General features: G+C 45.2%; 2 protein-coding genes across 2 annotated transcripts; both read left to right on the top strand.

Moving 5' to 3' along the window:
* LOC129596530 (uncharacterized) lies at positions 1–2,057 on the top strand. Its single transcript, XM_055493841.1, has 5 exons — positions 1–124; positions 176–300; positions 508–697; positions 838–1,073; positions 1,157–2,057. Exons 2-5 carry the CDS (start codon positions 213–215, stop codon positions 1,381–1,383), a joined length of 741 nt encoding a protein of 246 aa, XP_055349816.1. The 5' UTR covers positions 1–124; positions 176–212; the 3' UTR covers positions 1,384–2,057.
* Positions 2,058–4,315: 2,258 nt separating this feature from the next.
* LOC129596483 (uncharacterized) lies at positions 4,316–6,356 on the top strand. Its single transcript, XM_055493782.1, has 4 exons — positions 4,316–4,521; positions 4,768–4,957; positions 5,105–5,328; positions 5,408–6,356. Exons 1-4 carry the CDS (start codon positions 4,437–4,439, stop codon positions 6,082–6,084), a joined length of 1,176 nt encoding a protein of 391 aa, XP_055349757.1. The 5' UTR covers positions 4,316–4,436; the 3' UTR covers positions 6,085–6,356.
* The last annotated feature ends 12,291 nt before the right edge of the window (positions 6,357–18,647 follow it).

Raw genomic sequence — 18,647 nt, 5'->3', positions numbered from 1 at the left:
TTTACGTTATACAGAAAAGCCACGACGATAAGCTATCTAGTGTTAGCCGCCTTTTTGTTGGAAGACAATTGTCGTATCAGCAGCGCAAGTACTTCTATAAAATAGAAGCCGTCGAGATATACTCGTACGTATATAAAGCAACAATTACTCTAATTCTCACGAGTGGTTTTTGCAGTGGCTTCCCGCACTTATTCAGAGATCTGTACAAAAAAATGGCCGGTCTTGGCCAAGTTGTCATTTTGGTCCTTGGACTCACGCTTCTTTACTTCGTTCAGTCTTCATCGGCTCAGTACTATCAAAGTAAGAGATACTGGTTGGTAGTTGGAATACCGAGGCAAGTAATTATTCAGCAGCTGAACCATTACTCTGTACGTAGTTACATATTCAACCGCTAATTATTTATTTGCCGATTGGCATTGAACTGTTTTCTAGTAAGTCGTAGTTTCTCTAAATCTACTTTCTGAGCTTCGCGCTAGCAGTTTTACTGTAACGTTATAGTGTTTACAGATACAGATTTGGAGAACTTTTGCAATGGCAATCTGACGTTAGAGTGCCCGTATAATAATACTGGCAGAGCTGGCACATTCCGCTATTACTGTATCAGTTGGTTACCTCGAGGAGTATGTTACTTCAACGTTACTTTGGCTCCCAACTGCGGGAACGATGAGGATTTGTTTGCGTTTTATTTTAATATCCGGTACAAAAACGATGCTCATTTTTAAATCGCTGTACTCTGTATGTTATACTCAGTGAGCCAGTTTCCGCATAAAGTTAATATATTTCTACATATGTGGATTTTGTAGTCCGTTCGCTATATGTGCGCTAAATGTTTTCTAGAAAGCTTAATCTGCCCTCCCGTGATTATATAAAAATTTACCAAACTGTTGGTGCTGGTCAGTGGCCTCTGAAGGATTTAAACGGCTCCCAACCCGCACTCTCCAACCCTTCATCGGTAGCACAAGCATCGACCCTCACGTACAGAAGACAGCCATCCATCATGTTCGAGTATTTCCGCAGCTCATCTCCTGTCAGCGGTGCTCACGATGCGATTATCGACTTTGTTATCTATGAAAGTAATGAATGATATTCTTTTCGAATGGTTATCAAGAACAAATATCCGTTGCTGCTGAATACTTTTGTATTGCGTCCATTCTAGGTAATTTTTATCCACACAACACTTGGTGCTTCGCGTTCCAAGGTAATGTAACAATATCCACGTTTGTGATACGGACGGATCGGCGGATCGCGTCAACTGTCCAACGGGTTCTAATTCCATTTTTGCGGATGGACTCAACCCGGCACAAGGGCGGCAGTGTACAAATATTACCCAGCCAACGACATCCACATGGACTAGGAATACAACGAATTTTCAACCAACTGTGACCGCCGCTCCAGTGCGCACGACGACCTTCCAGCCCTCCGTCACCGCCGCTCCAGGTGAAGTCCCGTCGTATCTGATCAATCTGTTGAACATCACGTGCCGTCTTGGACGGGTGAAACTTCCGGAACCTGATTTGGATCTGGTGGACGCGGTGACGACCGTGTTCGACGGCGACAACACCCCCCTCAACTGCCGCGTGATACTCCACGATCTGCATTCATGGATTGTCGGGAAAACCGGCGAGACGCGACGGAAACGAGCATCGTTTTATGAGCCGATAAAAGTGGAGTGTACACGGGGAAATTTGACCGTCTCCAATGTGGACCCCGGCACATCTGAATCAACCGGTTTAGCCATCCGTACCGGTGCTTCCAAATATTGTATCGACACTTATAGAGAATTCTTGGAATATGTGACTGGTTTTGTGGGAAATCGGGTTGGGTAGTCTGTTGATGTTCCCGATTTCTCCGGTTTGGAGTGAACGCGTTCAGAATGCCCTTTCTAATTCTATTCGGTACTTCGAAATTTTTGACTTCTGATCGGTTAATGTACTTCCAAAATACTCGACAATTGTTCGTTTATTGTTTGCACTGCGAATAACTGCTAGTTTGCTCGTATCTGAGCCATGTGACGTAAAAATGTATGGAGATTATGGAAGCAGAATTTAATTCTCCAGCTACCGCATAAAAATTCAAGCTATTAATTTTTCGATCCGTCTGCAAGGATTGCAAGATAACACTGTGGGTACGTAGTTTCATTGTACAGTAGCTGTACAGTATCATAGCATAACCGGCTAATCTATACGGCCACTGCCGCTGTGTGACAGTACCAATTGACTATATTGTACAGTAGAGCTACAGTGACTGAGTGCGTAAGATGCATAAGGGATAATTTATCCGGCCGGAAGCGGTCCGCGCACCACCCAGTGCATCCGCTGAATGAAAACCAGCGGTGAACAACGTACCTTGCGCTGTCCTCACAAACTGTTGCTCTCGTTGGAATTCTGCGGAATACACTGTAATACTGCGGTATCCCGATATTACTGGCCCGTTGATACTTAATTATGTTGAGGTAGTTCCAAGTTATTGAATTTTTTAAAGCGACTTGTCGCTAGCTCAGTATAACTCGCCTGCGCCGACTGGATTACAAGCATTCACCTCTTCCCAATACTCAGGTTACTCCACCTGCGTTATTTAGCCTTCCGCATATTCCGTAGAAAGTAACTCACAACTGGCAATGGATTATAAACTGTGTGTGCGCCTTGTACAGTTAAGTATGCAAGTGCCACGCAAATCTTTGCTCTGCCTGCTTCAGGAATTTTATTAATAAGAATGCCGAATTCATCACAGTGATTTTTTTAAAAAGAATCATTGGAGGAAATCTTCTAAGCATGCCGAATTTCACGCAGCAATTTCCGCAGGAGATACCGCAGGCCTTGGGCAATGCTACAACGCATGCTACAGTCATCACCGCCCCGAAACACTGATCACCTGGTTTGCGGTGTCCAGTGCCATCTGCGTCGTGGGCGCCGTGGCGGGCATCCTGCTGGGTGCGGCGCTAAGCACAAAGCCCGACCGGTGGGAAGGCACCAACCTCTTGATCATCCATCTGCTCTTCGTGGAGATAATCAACCTGACCTTGGTGGCGTTCTACCACAACGCCGCCATCTTCTGGCCGCAGTCCGGATGGACGCTATACGTGGACTGCGTGGTGGCGACGTTCTTCCAGTACACCTTGCTCTGCGTGGTCCACTGGAACACGGTCAGTCACGCCAAATAGCGTAAAACATTCACAATAAATGTGTCTATAAAATACAGATAATTTCCCTTTATTGAATATAGCGCAAACAACCTTTTCTCGGTTTAAGCCAGCTCTGGCGATTTATACGCTTGTCACACGGAGTTTGTTGACTTTGTTATTATCATGATTTTGAAGAGCGGACCAATTTGCCGGTAATTGCCTTTTTAGTTCTACCGGTATGTTGTAGGTCAATCACTCAATTCAGAAATTTATTTTCTTAAGATTTTACCATTTTTAAGTAGATCTGCACAGATGAACCGTATGTGGCACGTGTACTGATTACTGCCTGATGAATTAAATAACTTATGTTGCCGGTAATTCTGTAGACTATTCTGGCCGCCAACATTCAACAGGCTAACCGCTTTTTGGCTGCCCCACCACTACCGCCAGTATTCCAGCCGGTCTTCCGTCTTCTTCGTAGCGGGCGTGTGGCTGATCAGTCTGGCGGACTCCCTCCCGCAGGTGTGGCACATGGGCGGCCGGTACGCCCGCTTCTTCCTTCTGGGCCACTGCGGCCTGGTGGCCACCGACGCGCGCCTTTTCCAGGCCATCGGGGCCGTCAGCAGCACCGGCCCTTCGCCATCCAGGGCGTCTGCTACTTTGTTGTCATGGTGGGCTGAACAGTGGTGTCAAGTTCTTAGAGGTGGAAAACTCAAACTGGTGAGAAAACGTTGCGTCCGAAACATTCTCCATTTTGTATCTTCTTTGGATACTTTCTTAGAGAACACGTTTTTTAGAGAACACAAATACATGTACATCACGTTTTTGGCCAGCATAACTGGATTAAAAGGGTTCTTCTCGCGTGATTCTTCAGTCGCCTGCCAAAAGCTCTTAAAAGAACTTAATTAAAATTAAGAAAAGAGGAGACAATTAAGGTAATGCGAGGTACAGCGACGTATGGTTGACATACAGTATAATACTGTATCAGCTGTATTACAATAACTGCAGCACATAAAACAACAACGGCGATAAAGATACTTGTAGTACCTAGTATCAGCGATTGTAGTTGCATAACGCGATGTCCAAACTCCAAAGGAAATCCATTGTGCTTTGAAGGTAGCAAGCCGATAAGTTATCGTTCTAGAGTAAACTGCCTTTCTCCAAAGGAAATCATTGTTTTTGCTTCGTATCTGCATGACAAAGTCAAAAAAGCTCCCGAAACGTATAAAGCGACTATTAACATGAAACATTTACCAGTTCTTTTTACGCTGTTCTTCGGATCAGTGCGCTAGTGTAAGACGCTTATGCAGATGCAATGGGTTGTAAAAGTGTCCTGCTTTGTGCCTTTTCGTTGGGGATCATTTACTTTGTCAAGAGTTCATCTGCCCAGTACTATCAATGTAAGCAGCAATACCTAAATTTAGTAATTTCTTGGACTGATAATTTTGAAACAAAAGTCGGCAGAAAATTACATGCTACATCGGCATATGACTTTTCTATTGACATTTTATTATGTTGCAAAATATTCGAAGTCTGCCAGCCAGCAGAAAATTAAATAAGTTTATGTTTCGAAAAGTGCTAAGCCACTTGTATTACCTGTACCATGCTGCGAAAATTGGTTAGCTGAAGCGTTCTGAAAATTGCAGACGCAGATCTGGAAAACTCTTGCAATGGAAGTCTGCTCTTAGAATGCCCCTATCCTGAAACCGGAAGAGCCGGTACGTTCCGCTACTACTACCCTGATAGGTTGCCACCGGGACTGTGTTCCTTCGAAGTCGCACTGGCTCCCAACTGCGGGAACTTTTGGGATTCCTACGCGATTTATCTTAACATCCGGTAAAAACAAACTCGAAAACGGCTTGATAAAGTTTTACCAAGCTTTTCTGTCGAAAATTCAATGAATTCAATAAATTGTCAATATCTGATGTTGTACGATACATCATGATGTATTCATGCACTAATTGTTCGATCGATGTGTCTTAGAAAATTTGACTTGCCATCCACTGACTATCTCAAAATCCTCGAAAACGGTTTCTTTCCTCTGAAGCATTTCAACGGCAGCCAACCGGCAACCACCAATCCCAGATCAGTGGCACAAGCCAAGACATTGTACTCCAAACAGCCACACATCGTGTTCGAGTACTTTCGCAGCACATCGCCCGCTAGCAACTACCATGATGCGCTTATCGATTTCGTTATCGTGGAAGGTAAATTATTTCCGTTTGTCCTAAAACAAGTGACAATCAGCAGTCGCAGTCAAATACTTTTGTGTTATGTTGATTCTAGAAAGGGCCGACTCACATAATACATACTGTCAAGCGTTGTTGGCCTACGTGAACAATGTTTTTATTTGCGATACGGACGGATCGGCGGATCGTGTGAATTGTCCATCCAATTACCAGGATGTTCTGTTTGAATTTGATGCAACGGTACTCAACCCGGCTTATGGGCGACAATGCAGCAACCAGTCAACGACACAGTCATGGGCTTGGAACACAACAACCTTTCGACCTGCAACCCCGACCACCGCTGCAGCGAATACGACGAGCTTTCGGCCTCCCGTCACTGCCGCCCCAGTTGAGCTCCCGTCATATCTCGTTAATCCGTTGAACATTACGTGCCGTCTCGGACGGGTGAACCTTCCGGAGCCAAATCTGGATTTGGTGGACGCGGTGACGACCATATTCGACGGCGACAACACCCTCAACTGCCGCGTGATCCTTCACGATCTGCATTCGTGGATTGTCGCAAAACTCGGCGAGACGCGGCAGAAACGAACATCGTTTTACGAACCGATCAAAGTAGAGTGCACCCGGGGAAATCTGACCATATCCAATGTGGACCCCGGCACATCGGAATCAACGGGGTTGGTCTTCCGCACCGGTGGATCCAAGAAATGTATCGATACGTACAGAGAGTTTTCGGACTATGTAACTAGCTTTGCGCAAACTCGGCTTGGATAGTAGTCTGTCTATCTTCACAATTTCTCCATGCAGAAAGTCGTGAAGTGTTTACTGGCCTTTCCGGTTTAAGTTTTTGGCCATTCAAAACCACCGTCATGACACTTTTATCCATTGTGCGCGAATGTATTCATCAGTAATGTGCGTTTCTCTTGTTGGGAATCAAGTATTCAAACCTTCACAGATTGTAGGAAGGACAGCAATTATTTTGCTACAGTAATGATTGGCGGTATAAACAAAAGGTGTGGTCAGATCGCCATTGGCTTAACGTCGCGCCATGCTCAATATCCAGCTCTGCCGAAGGTGTAGGTAGATAATAAAAAAAATGCGCAGTCGCCTTACTCACGATGTACAAGCTTGTCCGGTAATTTCTGCCGGTTCAATACAGCGAAATATACAAATCCGCGTATTACGCCAAACTCTATGCTACAGCGCGCCACGCCACACTACTTGAATACGCAACATGCACCTGGCTGGCTGGTGGCTTGGTGCACGCCAGATAATTTATTGAGAATAACAGTGACTGCCTGGCTGAAGGTGGTTAGAAAATGGTCGGTGTAGCAATGGGCAATCTAACTGCGGAGCGCATTTAGGCAATCCGATAAGCGTAGAGACGTGGCCATCATTTTAAGCGCAAATTTCGCGCTAGCTGTACCTTTACGACAGAAATTGCCGGACAAGCTTGTACAACGCATTCGTCACTATTTTTATTGATCGAATACAAAGACAAGATTACAAATTCACAAAAGAAACATCACATCGTAATATTAACAAACAGCAGAAACATGTGTCGTATTGTGTAACTGCCAACGGTACAAAGAAGTACGCGATCAGCTTAACAACTCTCCGGACGGGATCGTTGTGATCACCTCCGTGCCTTGCTCATTGGGTATAGCTAACTCTAGTCTCCGTCGGGAAGGGTATTAGCGGATTATAGGAAATGCTGGAATCTGGGTAGGGTAACAGGAACACGAAGATCAGGAAACCCTAAGCGATTGTGTTGAGATATACTTCTAACTTCCGGTCAATACACATGCGGGTTGGACGAAGCCCGAGCATACCGTGTTTACCACGCCATAATCTGAATGCAATTACGAACGTCGATAACCACAAAAGATGCTTTACTTCGCTAACACACAATCGTATGCACAAAACAAGGAAAGTTAAAAGCAAGTAGTCTCGAGATCAGAAATCCAAGACTGCGTCCACATAGTAGAGATGACATGAAAATTTATAGACTAGCCGAAGTGAGCATCAAATACACCGCTAAGCCATAACGAATAACGAATCACAGAACTGATCAGCTGATATCCGGTGTTGTACTTGCAGCTAAAGGCGGACATTCAGTGGATGTACGGTGGAGTCCTCGTATGTACTCCTCCCCACACGTCACATGCGGCCGGATTACAGAGAACATTTGTTCTAAATTAGCCGAGCCGGTGACGTTCCCAGGATGGATGCCGCGTTTCCACGTTGAATTTCGATGCTGAACCTCTGCCGCAAAAACTCCGTTGCACGTTTCTCGCCTGTTTCCTGCCATATCATCTTGCCCACTTCGCTAATCAGCCGGGAGGCTTCCGGTTTGAGTGGCCCCACTATCTCCACGCCGACCGCTCGGAACAGGAACCCATTCGTAGGTATTAAACGAATGTCTCGCGAATATTGTGCTGTTCTGCCATTGCCGTTGTGCACGCCCTACCTGCCGCTGGGCTTGGCCCGCGCTGAGGCGCTGAGTCTGAGTCTGACTACGGAAAGCTGAGTCTAAGTACTAAAAGGCTGAGTCTGAGTATTAAAGTGCTGAGTTTCCCAGGACTGCTAAGGTAATATTTCGATGACTTTAAACGTAGATCATATGAACTATGAAGCCGAGTATAGTCTCCTTCATATGCACTACGCTTTAACCATTGACCGGAAATATGCGACATTTGGTCCAGCGAATCCCCATACATGCAACGCTGAAAATTACGTGATATAAAAGTGCAAGATTTTATTTGGCAATGCAAAACAGTGCAATTTATAAAAGTGCAATGCATGCGGTAATTGAATACGGTACGTGCACCGTACATTTTTACGTGTATAACTGCAGCAACACAAATTTTGATCAGAAAGAAAGAATTAACCTTTGTTATAGCCGCTATTCAACATTTACGGCCAAAATAAAACTGAATTTATTTTAGGTGACCACTCCGCACACACCCTTTCGCACCTTGTTACTCCGTACACAACCTTTCGCACCACCTTTTATTCCGTGCACAACCTTTGACACTACCATTCACTCGGTACACTACCAAACTTATATGTACTAGAATATGTACTTAAAATACCTCCGTTCAGGAAACAGCTCTACCGGAAGTTGGTCCGGAACCAAATTTAGATCAGTTGTTCTCTGTTTTTAGACCTCCCGAGGCTGTTGTCTGCTGATTGAGTGTACTGCGTTGTGATTTTATTTGTTTTTCTATAAGCGGAATGGCCGAAAGGGTATAATAAATTTCCGTACTAGAAATACTTGTATAGCTATCTATATTATTGCAAAAAATCAGGTGTATGATGTATGCATGACTTCGTCGGCAAAGAACTCACGTGGCAAGCGAAGATCGAAATACTGTAGCCGCTAGATGAAATGGCACCACAGAGTCTGGTGTACGGAAAACAGCGCACGCGCTGACATAACGTGTGCGCTGTCCGGCAAGGGGCAGGCAGCGCCCGGATTTAAAAGTGGTGCCATTTCATCTAGCGGCTACAGAATACAAGTGTTACAGAGCAGATCTTGCGGAGATGTCGCATATTTCCGGTCAAGGGTTAAAGCGTAGTGCATATGAAAGAGACTATACTCGGCTTCATAGTTCATATGATCTACGTTTAAAGTCATCGAAATATGACCTTAGCAGTCTTGGGAAAACTCAGCACTTTAATACTCAGACTCAGCCTTTCAGTACTCAGATTCAGCTTTCCGTAGTCAGACTCAGCCTTTTAGGGGTCAGACTCAGACTCAGCGCCTCAGCGCGGGCCACTGGGCTTTGCAGATCCATCGTGTTGTCGCATTGTATGGTTTGCATGCATGACTTCGTCGGCAAAGAACTCACGTGGCAAGCGAAGATCGAAATACTGTAGCCGCTAGATGAAATGGCACCACAGAGTCTGGTGTACGGAAAACACGGAAGTGTACGGAAATTTCTACGTCAAAGACTGTCACTAGTGATACAACGAGGAAACGCTGCATCAGTTTTGGGAACGATGGAAGGAGCAGAAAAGTTAAATGAAATTTTCATGTTGTAAAATTATGTTGTTTTAAGCTGTTGCATAACCGTTGTACCACAGGTAATAAACGTACAACATGGTTTGCATTGCCTGGTCTTGGTTGTTTCAGTCTGCAGTGAACAAGAAAGAATATTTAACGGTGACTTTCGCTTTGAGAATAAGCCACGTATCACGTAGCAAATATAACAACAAAAGAGAAAAAAATAATATATTGTTGTAATTGCATTGTGCGCTGCTATAAGCAAATCCAGCGTACTTAAGAACGGCATAGAACACCAAACCGATAAGCTATCTAGTCCATAACTACAAATCGCTCTTCTTTAAAGGAGATTATTATTCTACAGCGTATGTATATCTGCATGACAAAAGCGCGCAAGATACATAAAGCGATTGTAACGCTAATTTTCACATGATGAGCTTAAGAATCGCTAGAAGGATTGTTACACTTCAGAATTGCTTAAAAACGATGGCCTATAAAAGTCTATTTCTTTTTGTCCTGGGATTGGGACTTCTCTATTTCGTTTAGAGTTCATCGGCTCAGTACTATGAGTGTAAGCAAAAAGGAATTTATTCATTAACATTTAAAACTAGCCAGTCAATCATGTACCAGACAATTTGAATTATATGTTCTATCTAAAGATTTTGGCTAATTAAGCGTGTCATGAACTGTAGACGCGGATTTAGAAAACTCGTGCAATGGTAGCCGAACGATGGACTGCGCTTATCCTGGCACTGGCAGAGCCGGTACATTCCGTTATTACTACATCAGTAGGCTGCCACGGAGACGGAGAGATCAGTACGATAGGAATAATTACCGTAATAATCTATCCTACCGACCTACTCAACGACAGAGTATGAGCTAATAATCGCAATGTGGCATAGCTAAGCCTACGAATCTACGCGAAGCGAGAACTGCATCTCCGACGAATATTTTATTCTAAACTCCGATCACTGCCAAAACTCGTAATGAGAGAACTGACGATCAACGTACTGCAACTCTCGGACTTATATAGACACGGCGCATCCGTGTTGAAACAACCAAAAGTATTAAAATCCGTACACAAAAGAGAAACGTCGAGAAAGTAGAATGTACGAGTAAAGCCGTCACTTTACGTACTACATCGCTACCGTATGCTATATCACGTCACCCCCGCAAACGGCTTTTGGGGAACCCAACACAAAAAGAACAGAAAAGAAAAGCAAAACAGGAATAAAAAACTAAACGAGTTCTCATGCTCACGACTGGGCAAAGGCGGGCAAATCCATCCTCCGTCTAAGAACGAATGACTGATCCTCCTGAGCCTCCTCCACGGGTGACTGAATGAGATGGCAAATGAGGAGAGGATCCTGGACGGGATGGAGATTGAGCGTAGGCAGAGTGAGAAAGATGGCAGCACGGCAGTCGGAGTAAACACAAACAGGAAAAACGTCGGAACGCAATAATGAAGATTTTTAGTGGCACAATTAAATTTAATGTAAATCGCCGATGAAAAATCAAATAAAAAACATCCGCGATGAAGAATAAAAATAAAATAAAACACCACTTTGAAACTGCGAAATACCAGCAAAAACATTTTTTCAGTCAGCATTGCAACTCGAGGCGGTTACCAAAGCGACTCAGTCCGCACACATACAGTCACCGTAAGACAGCGGTTAAGTGGATGGGTTCTGGGGATTGAATCCCCGCGGACCTTCGGACGCGCTTTTAAGTTTATCCACATCACTGGACTCATCTTCATACACCATTTTCACAACCTGACCATCAACTTCAATAATCGCGTTTTTTAAGTCCGCTAGAGTCTGATTCACAAATTTAGGCTTTTCACACTCATCTGCGTCTGTGCGTCGACCAGCCCAGTTATACTCATACGGAACACATTTTGTAGTGCACGGGCTTCCGCTGTGCGACTGAACAGGAAGAATTTCAACTTTTCAACCTGCGACGTGCTACACACTTCAATTACATTTTCAGATTCATAAATTTCCAGGTTACCTGACACATTTTCAACATTTCCAGTCACTTCCGCGTTATCACATTTCCACAAAACATTTTCAATTGTTTTTACCATATTATACCAATAATACCTGGTGGTCAGATACTGTTGAACTGACACTCCACACGGTATTAATTTATTTTTCCCATATCGGTTCCGCACTGAATTGATCAGCTTTTCTTGCCATTGTTTAGGCACAACAATTCTGTCAATACCATTTACTGAACGCTTACGACACAGCAAACCATTTATCACAACCATGTGATAAATTTCTTCATTTTGAAATTTATTTTTTACTTTCACTGGGTTTTTGTACAAGTAATACCAGTGTTTGGTATCCTTATACTTCCGCTGCGCGGCTTTCCAAAACTTTTCGTCAACGAAATTGTCAGCCATAAAAGCGCTAACATTATAATCGGGCTTACCCCCGCAAACTTGACTGGTCACAGTCGTTTGCAACGTATCGGGCGGTAGCTCATTGGGCACCGTTTGCCCCCGCAAACTTGACAGCTGCTGCATTTCAGTTTTTACATTTTCAGATAATTTTAATTCGCACTGTACAGCACGAATTTCCAGTGACCGCATTTCCACTCGTTTCATATTGTACCGTTTTAAGACTTCAACTGGCGGTTCCTTTGACACTTCTTTCCATTTACCAGTAAATGTACAGTACTTTGCTGGGTGCAGCTCGTGACACTTAAAGCATATCGGCTGACCGCTATCGGTTCGCCATTTATTAACGTTAATTTCCACATTTCCGATCATGTACGGTTTATTACCGTTATTATTGTAAGTTTCATAATTTTCACCGTATTCACTGTCGTCATCATTCGAATTACCAATTTCACACTCATTGTATACATATTCACAGTCATCTTCATATTCACAACAGTCATCATTTTCGCACATTTCTCGTTGCACTTTCAGTGCGTACAGCGTTTTCAGCTGTGCCATAACGTCTTCAACAGTCTTAGGTTTTGATATGAGCAGCTTGCCATACCACTCCATACGCGATTTTTTCAGTCCCTGAACGAGTACTGAAACTCGTTCCTCTTCCTTAGTACCAAGCGTATTAAACCAATTCAGGAAACCATCAACATAGGAATTTACCGTGTCTTCCTCTGTGAAGGCACGTGCATACATTGCTTGCCGTATTTCGGCTGGATCACTTCAGTGTTCGTTACACTGGCTACCGGGTTGACTCTTTTGTTCTCACCCGGATACTTTAGATTTTCAGTTTGAGATTATGATCTCCGGTGTTCTCTCACCGCTCACAGCGCTCGCAATTGCTCTGGCTGTATGGCTACGCTACGATATGGTGCACCTGTATGCTCTCGCTTTTCGCTCTCGCATACAATACTTTAGCTCAAGATTGTGTCGACACTGTATATGCGCAGGCACTGCTCTGGCATACAAAAAACTTTAGCTCAAGGAAAACTGCTTTCAAACTCTGTCTACTTGCAGTCCAGTTACGTAACTGCTACGCTTCAGATCTTCTAGGAAACTCGTGCTCCGGCCGGTAGCTACGAGTACCTGCTTCAGGTTCAATTCATCAGTTCACAATTAGCATTTTTCATCAATTCGTATTCATTCCAGTTCATATTCATTTCGTTTTCACTTCAGTGCTCATGGGCCGATATACAGGTTAACCCTGCATCGCCCTGCTGGCAGGACAAACTGCTCAGCGTCCAGACAGGGCAAAGCCCCCGGACATTTACAAGTTTTCGTCGTGGGTCGCAGGCACGGGCAGAATCGGCTCACCACCAACCTACCCGTCGCCAGTACCCGGACTACTAACGCTTTAGGCGTCCAGACGGCAGACCAGCTGCCCGGACATCCGTCCAGTCAGTACAAATGTACCCGGACTGAGCACAATCTAGAAGCCAACATTCACAATCGCAATTTCAGTCACAGGTTTACTTAGCTAAGCCATCGGAAAGGTTCGAACATCGGTGGGCGCCATGACGGAGAGATCAGTACGATAGGAATAATTACTAGCTACCTTCTTAAGCACTTGACCGGCCCTCAGCTCGCTTCTAACAACCCTGCATCGGTGGCTCGAACAGCGACATCGTACACGAAACAGCCGTCCGTTATGTTCGAGTACTTTCGCAGCTCATCCATCGCCCGTCAGCAATTCCCATGATGCACTTATCGATTTCGTTATCACGGAAGGTAAAGAAAGATATTCTAGTTGTATCGTTATAGATGCCATCGTTGTGGCAATGTTTAGATGTTTGGTGTTTAGAGGTTGCCGGCTCTCACAGTACTTACTGTCATGCCTTATCGGGGTATGTCAACAAAATCTTCGTTTGTGATATGGACGGGCCGGTGGATCGTGTCAACTACCCATCCAGTTTTGTTCATACGGTAACGGGGCTCAATCCAGCAACAGGGCGACAATGCAGAACCGTGCCAACGACACCGGGATGGGCTTGGAATACGACGACTTTTAAGCCACCTTTGACTAACGCTCCAGTGTTTACGACGACTTTTCCAGCAACCGTGACTACCGCTACACTAAAGACGACGACGTTTCGGCCTCCTGTAACTGCCGCTCCAGTTGAAATTCCGTCTTATCTTGTTAATCTGTTGAATATTACGTGCCGTCTCTGACGGGTGACCTTTCCCGAGCCTGATTCGGATTTGGCGGACGCGGTGACGACCGTGTTTGATGGCGACAACACGCTCAGCTGTCGCGTGATAGTCCACGATATGCATTCGTGGATTGTAGCGAAACTCGGAGAAACGCGAGAGAAACGAGCAGCATATTACGAGCCGATCAAAGTGGAGTGTACCCGGGGAAATGTGGCTGTCTCCAATGTGGATTCCGGCACATCGGAATCAACTGGCTTGGTTTTTCATACCGGTGGATCCAGGAGATGTATCGAGACCTACAGGGAATTCCTGACCTACATCAACGGCTTTCTGCGAGATTTTATTTAGAGTGCTACTGGATGACATGTGATTGGCGAACAATATTCAACAAGAAATAAATTATCAGAAAAACTTTGAGTACTAGAAACTGATTGTTGGCAGCTAAAATAAAATTCGATAACTGCAACAGCAATAGTAGAACACTGGAAAAAGTTTCACTGCTCATTTTTACTGATTTCGCGACTTGCCTCTGTGCTGTGTCTCCATTCTACGTGGTAATGCCATCTTTTGCGCAAACTTTTGTCGTCTCACACGGCCGTTAAGACTTAGCAAAATAGCTGCAAGATGGCTGGTCAAAGCGTCAAACTATTTTTCAGACAATATCCTTCCTGCTCTGGAAGTTATTTGCTGGTGCTTTATATAGCAAATTTTTATCGAGAAGTGGCGTAATGGTGCCCATCTGCCAGCGCCCACCCCGAGTCTGAAAAGACCTGCAAGTGTCTCAGCTGTCTCAGCCGGTAGGAGGTAGAGGTTCTTGATTTTGCCGCATTTCCTTCGCCAAACAACGTTCGGCTAAAACACGGTCTCTCGCCCAATTTTTCGGTTAGCTGTCGCATGCGCCTAAAGAGATCAGTAACTGTTATCAAAAATTTGGTGATGTGGTTACAATTTTTCATCGTTTCTAAATTCGGATACCACTGCCAGAAAAATCATATTTCGTATTTTTTGAGCTCTGGAAGGCCAAGGACAGGGAGACAGGTAAAATAATACAAGGTGTAACAAGCGTATAAGAACGTATAGTAAATTGTGCTCGCATTACAATACCTATCGCAATTATCGAAATTGTGGCCCTGGCCCAGGGCCCCTGGAGTACAAATAGTTCGAAGGCCATGGCGGAGGGGACTTATTTCGGGGAAGTGACATTATTTTTCAGACGGTATATTTTGGGAGGGGGCATTATATTTCAAACAATTGCGCCTCCTGTTCTAGTGAAAATGAACGCAGTAATTACCGGTATACGCAACAGCGCAACATTCCCAGGAACATTTTCGAGTATACACTTTTACGTGGGCGGTTGAGCCCTATACACCTTTGTAGTGTATGCCATAGCAACACTCAGAATGTTGTCCTCTGTAATATTAATTGCTCAGTTGAATAGCGCGCTGAAAGTCTAAATTAATAAATCGTTTTAGCGTACACGACAGTGGCGTGAATGGATAGAGAATTCTGAGTTACGGTCAGATTGGAAAGGGGAATTGTTACACCATAACGCACTGCACCATGCCTACGACGAGATCGCAGACAGCTCTGGCGACACTTCCTTTGCATTCTGCGATGGAGCGATTTGATCCAGACAACACAGACTGGGGTGCATGGAAGCAGCGTTTTGACAACTTCGTCGTCCTGTTGGATGTACAGGATGATAAGAAAGTCAACTTACTGGTGGAAAGTTTGGAGCGCAAAGCCTTCGAGTCCCTGTACCAAGTATGCTATCCGCAGAAGATTAAAGAGTTTACAGTGGAGCAGTTGATATACAAGCTGGATCGCTTGTACGTCAAGCAGACATCAAAACATTACGAAAGGTCACAGTTCTTCCGTCTCACCCAGCAACAAGGAGAAAGCCTTGTCGAATACAGCAACCGCCTCCGGGCGAAGTCAATCAACTGTGAGTTTACTGGAACGATATTGGACGAGATGCTGCTAGCTGCTTTTCTGGGCGGAATCCAACGGGAGAGACGCGACAGCACCTGTACAGCAGGGAGGCAACCAGCATAGAGGGAGCGCTGGCCGATGCGCAAAAGTTTGAAAGCAGAATGGAGGAGAAGGATGAAAGGGTGATGGCCGTAAGGGGCAAAGGACCGAAAGGGGTACGTGCACGGGATGCGGAGGACGCCACCTCGTAAAAGATTGTTGGTACAAAAATATGACGTGTAATAAGTGTGGCGTAAAGGGCCACTTACAAAGAATGTGTGGTGGAAAATCCAATTATGTTTATGAAGAACCGGATAATGTTAACGAGATAGTCAAGTACACCGATAATTTTCATTAACGAGCTGTTTTCCTTTTTTTTTGAGAAAGGAAGGTGTAGTGTATGCCATAGCAACACTCAGAATGTTGTCCTCTGAAATATTAATTGCACAGTTGAATAGCGCGCTGAAAGTCTAAATTAATAAATCGTATTAGCGTACACGACAACCTTCTTGCCAACGAATACCGCATTATGTTGATGTCCGTTTAATGTTTGCTTACAACAATTTTTATAAAGCATTTGCGGTACATCTATCATTTTGCAGCGCTTGACATTTTTTAACGGCCCCTTGGGGCGTAATTTTAGGGGTGGTCTTCCGAGGGGCGTTTATTACAAGGGGGGGGGGCTCTTATTGCGGTGGAGCCACAAATTCGATAATTACGGTATATATTATAACGCGGGGCCGTATGGGCGCCACGCGTATCCTCGACAGCGAACAGCGGTGAACCCGGATGAGGCTTTATTGCCGAAACTAATGCGCACCGTGGCGCAGCAACACCAGACTAATGAGGAAGGATCCTGCAGCCAGTGCAACTGTGCTGCAGGTCCGTCAAAAACAGCGCAGCAATGTGCGGGGTTGAAATCCCCAGAAACAGCGAATAGCTTCGCAGGAGGGCGGGGCGTCCCGCCCTTACAATATGACAACAAAAGCAATAAGGACAATATACAGTATTGTTTAATTGGTTTCCTTCATGTTTAACAACAACGATTATACTACGGTTACAAATTCCAAAAACAACCAAAATCCTCAAATTTACTTCTGCCCGGCAAAGTGCCCAACACAGCGGCAGCATTTCCCTTCATTATCGCTAAACTAATGCGTTGTTTCAAGAAGGCGGTCGATCGGCTTTCTCCAGTTTTTCCCCGAATCAGGCGTCCAATGAAGCTTACCATGTCTTTTGCGGCTTCTCCGAGCACTCCCAGCGTTTCCACCGCGAAAGGGTGGAACAGATACTGTTCTCCGAGGTAGCGGTACTTTTGTCGCTTCCGATTTTCTGCTTGCCTAGCTGCTTCACCAGCTACTTTGGCTGTCCCTTTGAGGTATGACTGTGCCAAAGTGTCTGCGCATGTGGCATCCCATGCCAGCTGTTTCCCGTCACGGACGGGAACCAGAGTAACTCCATCCGGCCGTATGCCACTATCTCCTGACATTCCCTTTGGCTCTAGTTCACTAGGAATACCGGCCACGAGAAATCCCCGGTGAAGGATGCTGTTTACTTCGGAATGCAAACCCCATCTACCTTTGTTGTACAAACAGGCCAAGCCGTGGTGACCATCCGGGGTCACTGGAAACGAGCATGCCTGACAATCATGACGAGGACAATGGAAAATGTTGTGAACTGAATGCATTGGCATGTGGCTAGACGGTCTCATTTTGTGGTAGTGTGCTTCTGGCGGAAATGATGGAATCATTCTGTCTTGACGATCTGTGCAGAATACAGCTTACGGTATTAAACGACTAAACATCGTTGTTGCGGAATATCGTAAAGGTCATAGACGTAGCCGTGTAAAGATACGGGTAACAAACTGGTGCCGAAACCAGTTCAGGAAACGTACGGAGTTTGGGATTTTTATAATTGCCATTAATTCCTGATACGCGGTACGTCTGTTTTTGCTGTGTATACGATACGCAGCAGCGGAAATTTTCAGTCTAATAAATTGCGGTATATTCTAGTGATTGTGTTCCTGTGTGTTGTGACACACTGTGGATTATCATCAGGCTGATTTTGTGGTTTTATCTGCCCTTTGTTCCCAACGTTGTCCACAGTCCGGAACGAAACGTGAGTAAATACCTTGCCGTTTCCCTGCTAATTACATGTAGGTTGCCGCAATGTCCACCAGTGGAACCACTCCATTTACCCACACGCCCACCTACACCAGCCAGCCAATAACGACGGCAACGCATACATCATCAAGCACGGGAACCGCGCAACTGCTCAGTCCTCGTGAGCTGGCGGCGGAACTCGACACGTTACACCTGGCGGACCAGCACGGACATTGGAGCTGTTCCAGGGACTCGCGAAGGACGATGTTGTGGCGTGGCTGCGACGCTTCGAGACGATGGCGCTGGCGCAGCGCTAGGACGACGAGCGGAAGATAACGCAAGCGTCCATCCTACTGGCGTCAACTGCCGCTATCTGGTGGGACAGAGTCACCGATGACGGCACCAGACAGCCATACAACACCTGGCGGGAATTCAAGACGGCAATAACCACGCGCTTCCAAACCGAGGATTACAAGAACCAGCTGAAAATCCAAATTGCGCAACGGAAGCAAAAACGGGATGAAGCGCTGGAGGATTACTATAACGATATTGTGACTTTATGTTACAGATATGACCGCGCCATGGAAGATGACACACTCATTTCTAAGCTGCGTAACGGGCTGCTGCCGGAGTATCTGTCACG

Source organism: Paramacrobiotus metropolitanus, unplaced genomic scaffold, assembly GCF_019649055.1.
Source record: "Paramacrobiotus metropolitanus isolate TYO unplaced genomic scaffold, Prichtersi_v1.0 Parri_scaffold0000091, whole genome shotgun sequence".
Lineage (NCBI taxonomy): Eukaryota > Metazoa > Tardigrada > Eutardigrada > Parachela > Macrobiotidae > Paramacrobiotus > Paramacrobiotus metropolitanus.
This window is presented reverse-complemented; position numbering and strand designations above follow the sequence as displayed.